Source organism: Solanum pennellii, chromosome 10, assembly GCF_001406875.1.
Source record: "Solanum pennellii chromosome 10, SPENNV200".
In the NCBI taxonomy this organism is placed as follows: domain Eukaryota; kingdom Viridiplantae; phylum Streptophyta; class Magnoliopsida; order Solanales; family Solanaceae; genus Solanum; species Solanum pennellii.
Genome location: NC_028646.1, coordinates 44,807,827 through 44,820,375, shown reverse-complemented (window position 1 = coordinate 44,820,375; position 12,549 = coordinate 44,807,827). Strand labels below are relative to the sequence as shown.

Here is a 12,549-nt window from a genome sequence, read left to right as displayed (position 1 = left end):
CCCTCCCCCCCTCCAAAAAAAATTCTTTTGAAAAAATTTCCAATTTAATTTTTTAAAATTCTTCATGCCACTCGCCACGACTACCTGTGCCCCCACCTCCACTCCCCCACCACTCTGATAATTTTTTTAAAAAAAATATTTTTTGGGATCAGTATTTCAAAAAAAAATTAAAAAAAATCATTTTTACATCATCCCTACATCCTCCCCTCCCTCCCCCGCGCCACCCTTACCCAGGCCACCCCTGTTAATTTTTTTTTGGAAAAATATTTCAAATTTAAAAATTTTCATTTGTATGCCACCGCCTACTCCCCACCCCCACTCAAGCCACCCTGTCAATTTTTTTTTATTTTCATGCCTCCCCTAGACCTAGACCATTCTCATAAAAAAAATATTTTTTGGGAAATAATCCAATTTTTTTTAAAAAAATTCATTTTGTATGCCACCCGGTCAATTTTTTTATCAAAAAGAATTACTTTTGAAAAATATTATAAATCCTTAAAATTTTCATTTTTTATGCCACCTCCACCCTTACCTCCCCCCCCCGGGGGGGCGGCCCCGTCAAAACACTTTTGAAAAAGATTGTTTTTGAATTTGTTTACTGGGTCGTATTTTTTATTTTAAAAATTATTTTTTATTCACCAGCCAAACATTAAAAGATATTTTCTACTCTTTAACCAAACAAATGTGGTACTTGTTCTCTAGGAAAACATTTCATTTCATGCCAAATGCATTGGCATCCTAAGTTACTTTGGCAATCAACATTTTCTCTAAATAATGAACATTATAAAGAACTCGCCTGTATTCTAGCTTACTTTATCTTAAAACTTCAGATTAAGAAAAGGATCATAAATAAGGCTTTGGTGATATCAACCACCATCTACTACATAATCATACAAATACTTAATATATCATTAGAACAGTCCAAATAAAGCACTTTATTTCTTGAGTAGGTTTTTTTCCTTTAACTTTCGCTCTTCGACTAGCATTGGAATAGCATAATATCGATCAACAATTGTGCAAGCGTCATTAGCATCACCTTTTCAACCTTTAGTTCCTTAGAAACACCTATGCTAGGGTCCAAGGAACGTTGATCAGTTGGAAATATATTGTGCCAATGATTTACCGGTGTGTGGACATTTTTCCATTAATGAGAAAAATAGGGAATTAAAAGAATATGCGTGATGTGAAAAAGAAAAACAATCAGTGTGGAAGATGCTTATACTTAAAAAAGGAGGGGAAAAAAGAAAAAAAATGTTTTAGAAATAATTGTAGCACCCAACAGATGATGTAAAAAGAATTTCATATTGTGATCCTAAGCCTACGTTACAAATCAAGTAAAGTCCTATAGTGATCCTAACCCAACAGTCTGGTATTTGAAGTGTAGAAAATAAAGGCGAGTCTATGGTATTGTGCATGCATCATTCGAACTTCATTGTGAGAGAGAATGTTTGTTTTAGTCCTGAATTTCGAAAATCATGATACTATGCGTGTGATGGGACCTTTTTTTTAGTGAGAGCACACGATAGAATCTGTTGATTTTTTTATTGTATAGATGATCGTCATTTGTGTATGCAACTTTGTTTATTAATAAGGTGATGTTATTCATTCATCTGAATGTAATGACTTGATAAATTATAGATGTGTGATACATTTGATACCACAAAGAGAAAGGTGTCAGTGTTTGTGAAATTAACTATTGAAAGTCATAGTTGAGATTCAGAAAAGGGACAAAAATGTCTGATTTTTACAAGTTTCCATGGATCGATTGTCGTTCTTGTCCCTGGAAAATTACTGAGACTAAATATGCATTCATTTCCATTTATGAGAGGGTTCTATGACCCGTGAAAGTAATTATGACTCGTTAACATTGTCCGTAGAAGTTGTCAAACACTGTTTTCCTAGTTTGTTCAGAATATATTTTTGATGTCTACAAATACTTTTCTTAGGTTTTCTTTTACTCTCTATGCTCTTTTTATAAGTTTTTTCTAAAGGAAACAACTATGTTGATTTTGGTCTTGAACTTGGAGAGATTTTACACTTTGATTCTTGACTTTTGCTTTTGAGTTTTAATTCAAGATTTTGGGTTCACTATTCATCTTATAAGTGTATGATTATGCTTAATTTAATTATAATTGTTTGTCATTTTATAAGTATGAATAGCTAAAATTATATCTAGCATTGTGGGAACCACGAAGGATTAACAAAGTAGGCCTCATATTTAGTTAACTTTGAAAAGTGTTCATACGTGTAGTTTTTCCCCTTCGATTTGATTGATTTTAGCGGTTGCAAATGTTAGAACCTGTCATATTCTTACTTGCTGGACCAAAGGGGTAAAAATTTTCAAGGCAACCAACTCTCATATATTAACTTGACCATGTTTGATAATAGCTAATTTAAAATAAAAAAAAAAGGTTAGTAACCCAGACACCCATGACAGACAAAGCTACGTGGTTACATTCACTTATATAGGGACATGTAACACCTTGGAAAAAATCCTAATTTCAAATCAAACCCGAAGAAGTTGGAAAAGAGTTCTAAGCGTTCAAGAGTGTGAATTTTATGGACCATTCTGTGACCCACGAAAGAATCTACAAACTATAGATGATCTTGTGAACAAAGTTCTAAAAACCTTAGATTTTTTAATGTTATGAATCATTCTACAGTCCATAAAAGGATTTACGAATTGTAGAATGTCTCGTGAAAGAAGTTATGAATAATTGAATTAAATTCTAAATTTTACAAAACTACGATTCGTATAAGGTTATATGGATCATAGAAGTGACCATAAAAGGGTTTACGACCCGTATAAAGGTCTATGGACCTAAAACTTCATAATCCAAAAATATAGACGTATATAATGGCTTCTACGATTACGGATCGTAGAATGCCCTTGTATACTCCATCAATTTTTTTTCTTAAGAATGACTATTTTAGTCTTTTTCTACCCCTTTAAAGTCTTGTTAATTCCTGACTTTTTTGGGATATCCAATTAAAGTCCTTATCAATATGATACATCTACATTATTTTCATAATCCTTTCCAAGACTTAGAACAAGAATTAAGAAGAAAACTAGGGTTTCAAGCATCTCCATCAAATTTCTTCAGGATCTTGTTCTCCAAAGTATATAAGAAAATTATAGTGAAGGACTAAGTCTATCCTCACGCTCTATATTTAGAATTCAATAGTGAGATTAAACCTAGGGTTATTACCCTAAGTTTCAAAGACTTTGAACTGCCTTTACTTCCTTATCATTGGTTTATAATTTTACCATTGAAATTGTAGTTTTTCATGTATTTTTTATTCGTAATTATTGTTCATGCCTATTTATAACATGAACCCTAATTTTCAAAGAATTATTTGAAAGTTTTTTCACCTTTACTTTCATGCATTCTTTTAAGAGTCAAAGTACGTTTCAAGTATTTAAAAAGAGATTTAAGGAAACCTAAGCATTCCTAATGTACTATATTCACAGTAAGAGCATGACTAGTTCTAAAGAAAGAATCATTAGTTTTAGAAAGAAGTTTCAGTCAAAGGAAAGTTCAGTATGATTTCAAAGAAGTATTTTTGAATATTAATTTACGACAAAGATTATAAAATTTATCCTAAAGTGGAACAATTTCCCTAAAAGTGGGACATCACACATTTATTAAACAAATTACATGTTTTCTGAGTAGCATTGAGTACTGAGTTAGGTAAGGGTTTAAATAACCCAAATCACATAAGATGCGCCACTATTGTAGGGTAGGATTGTGCAGTTGATTCCGGATACTCCTCATACATTCCCTAGTAAGAGCTTAGATGTGGATCCATAAGTTCATTCCATTCTTTACCACTAGCAAAGTGTCTGATGAATCTGATAACGTGGAAAAAATGTTGTATCATCACAATCAAAAAATCAGTGTCATGATAGCACACACCTCAAACCCAATTCGGTGTGTAAGCTGAAGAATCTAACTTAAGAATTATATCAAATGTTGCGAAAAAGAAGGTAAGCATAAAAATGAGAAGAATAAAGTCAGGCCCTAATAGAAGAAAACTCGATACAACAAAAAATTTCCAAAACCTAGTATCACAAGCGTTAAACAACATTCTTACATTAAATTCAATACTTGTCTGTGAACTCACATAAAGACAGAAATGAAAGATGAAGTTTGAATGATGATACGTACGACGATCAATTCGGTTGTCTAAATTACCACACATATTAATGGCTACAACAAAAGATTATAAAAGTAGGGGTGAGTACAGTCCACATGTACTCAGGAGGTTAGACTAATTGAGCATAAGCAACTAATCAAATTAGGAAATAAACTATGAAACACTTTCGCCTACACGTAACCCTACTCTGTCATTGGTTTCATCAATTTATATAATAACGACGTGAATAAAGTAAACACCCAAGGGTTCAAATAATAATCAAATCAACGTATAAGCAGGTCACACAATATAACAAACATGCCAGTGTGATGCAATAAGATGATGAAAAATGAATGATGTAGTGGAATCAAGGTCATCACATAACATATCGTATACACCTTACTGAGCTTTAGCTTCCAACAAGGATCTATGGGAGACTCGCGATCCACATACCAAAATCATAATCTCAATATTTCATCAACTTGTGACAAAGCTCGTGATCAAGGATATAAGTCAGGTGTCACATTTTCTTTCTAAAAAAGTAAGTATGTCTCCACTTTCTCATATTTCCATGAAAAATGATATGCTAAATGAGGATGAATGCATCACTAACACATAAAACACAAAGTCATAATAAATTCATGAAGGATTTTGAATAGCATTAAGTTTTTAAACTTACAATTCATTAAACACATCCTCAATGAAAACACATTCCAAATCGACTTTCAAATCAATAATTTTCGATATCTCTACATTGGATTTTAAATCTCCACTTTATGGATAGAAATCATGAAATAAAAAAGGATTATTCTTGGAAATAGAGTAAAATAGAATTTGAAATATGTACCTAATGATTATGAAAATAATAAAAACATATAAAATCATCTCAAAGGAACCTTTCTAACTTCCTAACTATCAAAAATACGAAATAAGTTCGAATAGATATTTAACTCAACAATTTTATCGCTAAAACCTAATTTTTGTTGCAAAAAGTCTAATTTTTTCATCGTTAAAAGTGTTCACCAACGACCTTTTAAATATTATTTTGACCCTTGAAACTCATTCGGAATCCTATAAACAAAAACTAACTATGCGAATTCATCACAAAATATGTTTCTGAACCAATGTAATCATCAAATTTGAAGAAAAAATATTTTTATGACATAAATCCCCGCTCAGGGACCTATTTAGACAAAACATTCAACTTTTTACCTAAATTTCAAATCACAATCTAAGGTCTCAGACTCATAGTGATGACTATCGGTTAAAGAAACTCTTTAGAGAAAGTAAAGTATACTACTTTAACCTTTGATATATTGAATTGTCTCAATTATAAAGCTTTAATTATTTTCATTACATTTACATGTTTAACTTTCAGTTGGTTACTTACGAATCCCTTACAACATATCTATTTCAGTTAGTTGATGTTTCAATTAATAATTTTACTTATTATACATTTCATGTACTGATGTCTTTTGATGTTGCATCATGTTATCATACATGTACATGTGTTCAAGATCGACAACATGTGCTTCATTGAGATCTTATCTCCATTATTTTTTTTGTAAGACCTCCTTTCTTTCCGATAACTCCTTTTCATTTATGTCTTTCAATTTTTATTAGACACTTCGTTATTATTCAGCTCACAGTAAGTCTTCTTCGCACACCTATCTCAATTTAGAGAAGCTTCATGGACAATTTAGTGAGTCAGTTCACTTTTTAATATTCAAATGTTTGGAACATTATTAATATTCATATTCAGTGTTATTTTTCATACTCGTGCACAAGTACGATTGAGATGTTTTAAGTGTGATTAAATGATTTTAAATGCAAGACCGGCCAAAACACATACCGTACCTGTATTGGACTTACCGGTACGAGAATCGAATCGGACCGACCAAAATCATGTCCAATTGTCAGCCTTACTCATAACCATAGACTAAACCTTCAATTTCTTTAAGAAGTGCCAATTCATGCTAAAATTTGATCTTAATATACCACTAAATTTTCTAAAAGAGGGGTGTAGCTCGACACCCCTAGACCAAGGGTAGGTTCGCCCTGAATACCCACATTATATCATATATTTATATAAAAGAGAACCCTAAGTCCGCCTACGTGGCGCTGCCACAAGTTAAAATTTCCTTTTAAATTTATTTATTTTCAAAACTAGTCTTCCCCTTTCATGAAAAGTTGTGACTTTCATGAATAATTGTGACTTTTATGAAGAGTTGTGACTTTATAAAATATTGTGACTTTTATGAAAGGTTGTGACCTTTCTGAAGTGTTGTAACTTTTATGAATGGTTGTACCCTCTCCAAAGGGTTATAACTTTTCCAAAGTGTTGTGATCTTTCCTATAAGGCATAATAAAAATTTGTTCACATTATTCTTTGTTTTCTATAAATAGAGGGATTTCATCTCATTTTAAAACAATGAAAATTCTGAACATCTTCTTTATCTACGCAATTAAATATTATTTTTGTATGAATACACTGCTGAATATAATCGTTCTATTATGAGAGGATCCATTTATTCAAACTTCGGTACTGGAGGGGAATAATTTCTTCAAGAGGACACTATGCATTCAATTGACTCGATTTTTTCAGTTATGTTTCATTCTACCTGGTATGTTTGTTTTATACTTTGTTGTTTATATTTCGGTAAATTTATTGTTATAAGTATTTATAATACAAATTAAATAACACACGATAATTGAGTATGCATACAAATTTTTCTACTGAAATTGTAGTTTCCATTCGAACTTCATCACTCTGGTATGTTGATTTTTAAAAAACACCCAAATAAACTTAATAGTCTTGTGTAATATTTTTTCAATCAATTATATTTAATAAGTTGAATTATTGTGCTATATGATACATTCTTTCTATAATATCTTTGGTTGATGTTTATTTGATTCCCTAGAAATACTAAATAGTAATACTTCTTCGAAGCAAAAGAATAAATTATAAATCAAATTTAAGATGATCGATTGATTGATAAATGATAAGATGTTATAATAATCATTTTTCTTTACATTATTAATGTTTTTTACTTGGTATTATATGTAAGAAAATATAATATTTTAGTTTTAGTAACTGATATGTTTTTTAGTATTATTTTATAAATTCTGTGATATTAAATTTTCGCGTAAAGCGCAAATTATTTTCCTAATTATTAATATAACTCTATTTAACTACCAAATGACCCCTAAATGATCAAATATATATAAATTTGATTTTTTTTTTTCAAAATATAAACTTATTACAATGAATTTCATAGAATGATGAGATAGGAAATCATAAAATGAAAGTAGTTTGAAATCACATGATCGGAGACGGCTGATTAGAAAATGAAAAGATGGTAGAGTTGTTCAAAGTGGAGGAAGGAAAAGTCAAAAGATGTATTTTCATTTTCCATGGTAGTTGGTGTATTCTGCTCACGTAGTGACCAATTTAATACAGTATTTGTACTATTCACACACTGAAAAGTATGCATACACCTCTCCTCTCTACTTTCTCTTCATCTTCTTTCTCTCTCCCTTTTCACTATTCCAAACCCAAACTCAAGCCTTTCTTGGAGGTTGACCCACTTTTCCTTTTTTTCATTACATCTCTCAAATTTCATCATACTTCACAGATCTCTCATTTTTATTCCGATTCTCCTATTTCACCTTCAGATCTTGTATTTTAGGCATGTCATCCTTCTCTATTCTGAATTTGTAACAACTCTTCTGGATCCCTTTTCTACAATTTTGCTTTTGTTTCTTACTTTTTATATATTAGCTCATACTATAAAGTTTGTGTCTTTATGGAATTTTTCTTCTTCTTTTTTTTTTTGTAGAGAAAGTTATTCTCTTGGTTTCTCTGCAGGAGTGCTAGAATTTGCTTATTAACAGGTTTGTTCTAATCAGGCTTCTTCATAGATTTGTGTATTATATTGTTTTAATTAGTAAATCTCATGAATCTATGGTGTGTATACTGAAAAATTTAGACCTAATTTTTTGATTCATAAATAGGCTAGGGTAAGAGATTGAAAATGAACCATTAAGAGAAGTAGTTGAATTGGTCTTTCTAACAAGAATCTTGGTTGAGATTGTTTGTTTTTTGTTCTTCTTGCTGGTGGCGTGTTGTCGAAAATTAGCAAGTTTACATGATTTTTTAATCTGTTGGCTTCTTCACTTTGTGATGGAATTGCTGAAACATCAGAAAAGGAGTTATCTTTCGTATGTTTCATCACTTCTTGGCATGTTAAGCGAGACAACTAGTATTGCTTTAAGAATCTTATAAAGTTGTATCTGATAAATATTATGTGATTAATTGTACTTTGGTATCCTTGTGAAGGTATCCTTTTTCTTTGTATGCCTTTCTTGTTTCTATCTCTTTACTTTTCTTCTTAGCAACTTATTCTTTAGTGAAATATGATTTAGTTTTTGCTCTTTCGCAGTTGTGTCCTTTGACAAGTTTGCTTCTGCTAACTGGAAAAAGGGCTTATATTTTAAGGAAGTGCAAAGAAAGAAGTACAGAACAGTTTTGCTATTAGATGTCGTTCCGCAGTATAGTTCGGGATGTAAGAGATAGTTTTGGCAGTTTATCCAGGAGAAGCTTTGATGTAAGGCTCTCTGGTCATCAAAGGGGTAAATCACTTGGTTCATTTCATGACTTGAGTGACCAGCCTCCTGTCAACCAGAACAGTTGTTGGGCTAATCTCCCACCTGAACTACTTTTTGATGTAATTAGAAGATTAGAAGAGAGTGAGAACTCATGGCCTGCCCGTAAGCATGTCGTATCATGTGCTTCAGTTTGCAGGTCATGGAGGATTATGTGTCAGGAAATTGTTAGAAGTCCTGAAGTTTGTGGAAAGCTTACATTTCCAGTATCGTTAAAGCAGGTTATGAACACCCCCACCTTATATAGTGGAGACGAGTATTTACGACTAGTAATCTTTTGGAGGAGAATTGACGAGTTTGTTTATTTCCTTTTGCAGCCTGGGCCTCGTGACGGAATGATTCAATGTTTCATCAAGAGGGATAAATCTAATTTGACTTACCATCTTTTCTTGTGTCTCAGTCCTGGTAAGAATTCGATGTATATTTGCTATTTTGGGGGCTCATAGGGGGTTGATGTCTTTTAAACATAGATGAGGCATAAAAAGTAATGGCGATTCAGAAACACGTGGATAAATGATGGCATTAATGTCTTTTCACTATTCTCTCGTTAGCTGTAATCGACCACCCAAAAAAAAACCCATGTTACTAAGAATTTTCTAGGGTAGTACTGCAACGAGTGATTTCCTAAGTACTTGTATTTCCAGTTGCAATTTGATATTTGTTACGTACAAAGTTTTTCAGAGTTTGATAAAAAATCCCTGTTTCTTTTGTAGCTTTACTAGTTGAAAATGGGAAATTCCTTCTCTCTGCAAAGAGAACAAGACGGACTACTTGTACGGAGTATGTTATCTCAATGGATGCAGAAAACATCTCAAGATCAAGCAACACTTACATTGGAAAATTAAGGTATAGGAAAGGAACTATTCATTTTGTATTTTCCTGTATCTTTCATGCGAGATGTTTCACGATATACTAATGTAAGATGAAGACATTCTTTACCCCTTACACTTATCAAAGAGAAAAGGTTTCTCCGAAGTTAGCCTTGCATCAAATACCAAGCACAAACATTCATAAAGGCTTGACATTAGGGATTACTTTAGTTAGTGCATTATTACATACATCAGGAACAGAAAAAGTTATGTCCAGCTGGGGTGGGGGTGGGTGTCTAGTGTCTACCTGGTACCATAACATCTCAGACGTCTTAGACGAACTTTGATCTCAAGTTCTGTCAGGGATTACACATAATTGGAGGGTACTAGATCCTCACTCCATTCTATTAAATCTAGAATAATTTTCTCGATTTTTTCCTCAAGGATGGGCGATGCTGATGTATTCCATCTAGTACAGGATCCTCCCCAGTGTTTTGGGAAGCGAGAAGCGGAAAAAAGCGACGAGGGCTTGCTTCACAGAAGCGAGAAGCGTGAAGCGAAGCGCACACTTTTTTTAAAAAAAGCGACATTCAGTATAAAAATAAAAAAATATTAAATAACTAAATAGAGGTAATATAGTCTTAGATTGAAAGAAATTACATTGACAAAAATACTCATAAGTCATAACATATAAAGCAAAAAATCAAAAACATAATTAAATCACAAAGATTCAAACTCCTATTCTTCAACAAGGCTGCTAGACTGATCACAAAATAATTTAAAAAAAAAGAAAAGAATTGAAAAAAAAGAAGGAGGCAGCAGTCAGTAATTAGAAACAGAGCAGGCAGCAGAGATGAAGAAAAGAAGAGAAGAAGAAGAAAAAACTAGAGTAGTCGAAACTCAGAGAGATGAAGAGATGAAGCACAGGCGAAAATTGTATATTTCAGGAGAAAAGAAACTCATAGAGATGAACTAATAAACATTAGCTAAAAAATAGATGAACAAAAAGTTAGCTGCAGTCGCGGTCGAGGTTGAAGAGAGAGGCAGCCTCAGTCGAGATCGTCAAGAGAGAAAGAAGGGAAAGAAGTATTGTGAAAGAAGAGTCGCGAGGAGAGAAAGAAGGGAAAGAGTCGTGAAAGAAGAGTCGTGAGGGTCGCTTCTCGCTTCTTCATCTGAAGCGAGAGCTTTTTTCAGATCGCCTCGCCTCAAGATAAAAAAGCGCACAAGGGTCGCCTCGCTTTGAAGCGCGCTTTTCACAACACTGATCCTCCCTACATTCTATTCAGCCAGAGGAAGTCTATTTGAGGATGGCTGATGCTGGTGCAGATTAGGCAGAAAGTTATGCTAGCTAAATATTCTCTGGGATTTTTTTTAATAAGAAGACATGCAGAAACTAAAATTATCCACAAAAAAAGGAGCCGAGGAATTTCTCGGAGGGCGTTTAAGACAGAAAAGAATAAGTTCCCTTCAAGTAGAAAGGAAAGAAATGTTAATTTAGTGCATAATCTGGGTATCTGACTATAAATAAAGCCTTCTGCTGTGGGTTTGAGTGACACTGCGACGTCTGCTTTCTGCTGTAGGTTTGAGTGATACAGCGACACCTGCTAAACTGCTCTAAATAACGGAAAGGATCATGTGATTTATATTTCATATAACACAGCTTTTTAGTGCTTATATGCACTTAGTGGAGCGTGAAATGAATGTTTGTCAAGTATTTATTATTAATGACAAAGTGTTTTCTGATGTATCTAATACTGATGTTCATTACAGGTCAAATTTTCTGGGTACAAAATTCGTTATATATGACACACAGCCTCCATACACCTTTGCAAACGTTCCACCTCCAGGCCGCACAAGCCGCAGATTCTATTCCAAGAAAGTCTCTCCGAAAGTTCCAACTGGAAGCTACAGCATAGCCCAAATCAAATACGAGCTAAATGTTCTTGGAACACGGGGTCCACGGAAAATGCACTGCGTAATGCACTCGATTCCTGCCTCAGCAGTTGATGTGGGTGGGTCAGTGCCTGGCCAACCGGAACTTCTCCCAAGGTCCCTTGAGGATTCATTCCGTAGTATCTCTTTCTCAAAGTCGTTGGATCATTCTGCTGAGTTCAGTAGCTCACGGTTTTCTGATATTGTTAGAGCATCATCCAGTGCAGAAGATGATAGTAAGGTGAAACCCTTGGTTCTAAAGAACAAGTCACCGCGTTGGCATGAGCAATTGCAGTGTTGGTGCCTGAATTTTAGAGGACGGGTGACAGTTGCATCTGTAAAGAATTTTCAGTTGATAGCGGCCCACCAACCACCTGCTGGGGGACCGACAACCTCTCGGTCAAGTCAATCAGATCATGACAAAGTCATCCTGCAATTTGGCAAGATAGGGAAAGATATGTTTACTATGGATTACAGGTATCCCCTATCTGCGGTTCAAGCTTTTGCTATATGCTTGAGTAGCTTTGACACCAAATTGGCATGTGAATAGAAGATTAGGATGGGATACTAAAACAAATTAACAACTGCAATTGACCTTGTTCTGGATATATTATGCTACTTTTGTTTTCCTTTTCGCACTAGTAGAATTAGGGATTGTCCCTAATCTTTCATTATCTTGTAAAAACACCTCATTATAATGGTGGCTTGTTCATCTTGACATTTATTTAAAGCCACTGAACTTTCTATTTGAGTTCTAGAATCTACTTTTAAGCATTTTACAATCAATGTTGTTTATATTAAGCTTCATCCAAAGTTCCAATAAGATGCCTTCCCTTAAGAGTTAACAGCTTACCACATAGCTCTAATTCCTCTACCAAAGCTTGCCGACTGGGTTGCCCATTTATTAATTTCTTATCCAAACCCCTAACCAATTTTGCTAGACTCGACTTGCTAAAATTAAGAGGCAAACATCATTTTTTAACTTCATCTTTGTTGAGTTTGAGGA

At 33.6% G+C, this 12,549-nt stretch overlaps 1 protein-coding gene across 2 annotated transcripts; it reads left to right on the top strand.

Annotated features, from left to right (window-relative positions):
* The first annotated feature begins 7,591 nt into the window (after positions 1-7,591).
* On the top strand, positions 7,592-12,294 carry LOC107002636 (tubby-like F-box protein 8). Of its 2 annotated transcripts, none has more exons than XM_015200725.2 (6): positions 7,592-7,826; positions 7,977-8,031; positions 8,580-9,023; positions 9,120-9,207; positions 9,516-9,648; positions 11,382-12,294. In XM_015200725.2, the coding sequence occupies exons 3-6, from the start codon at positions 8,676-8,678 to the stop codon at positions 12,091-12,093; spliced, it is 1,281 nt and encodes a 426-aa protein (XP_015056211.1). In that variant the 5' UTR covers positions 7,592-7,826; positions 7,977-8,031; positions 8,580-8,675; the 3' UTR covers positions 12,094-12,294. The 2 variants fall into 2 exon arrangements, with proteins under 2 accessions (XP_015056211.1, XP_015056212.1); XM_015200726.2 differs by having other exon boundaries at positions 7,592-7,854.
* The last annotated feature ends 255 nt before the right edge of the window (positions 12,295-12,549 follow it).

What these genes read in the sequence shown, in the direction of transcription:
- LOC107002636 (XM_015200725.2), top strand. Translation starts at nt 8,676, where the DNA reads ATGTCGTTCCGCAGTATAGTTCGGGATGTAAGAGATAGTTTTGGCAGT. An exon ending in TTTCTTGTGTCTCAGTCCTG is followed by an intron (nt 9,208 to 9,515) that starts GTAAGAATTCGA and finishes TTTCTTTTGTAG; the next exon opens with CTTTACTAGTTGAAAATGGG. An exon ending in ACTTACATTGGAAAATTAAG is followed by an intron (nt 9,649 to 11,381) that starts GTATAGGAAAGG and finishes TGTTCATTACAG; the next exon opens with GTCAAATTTTCTGGGTACAA.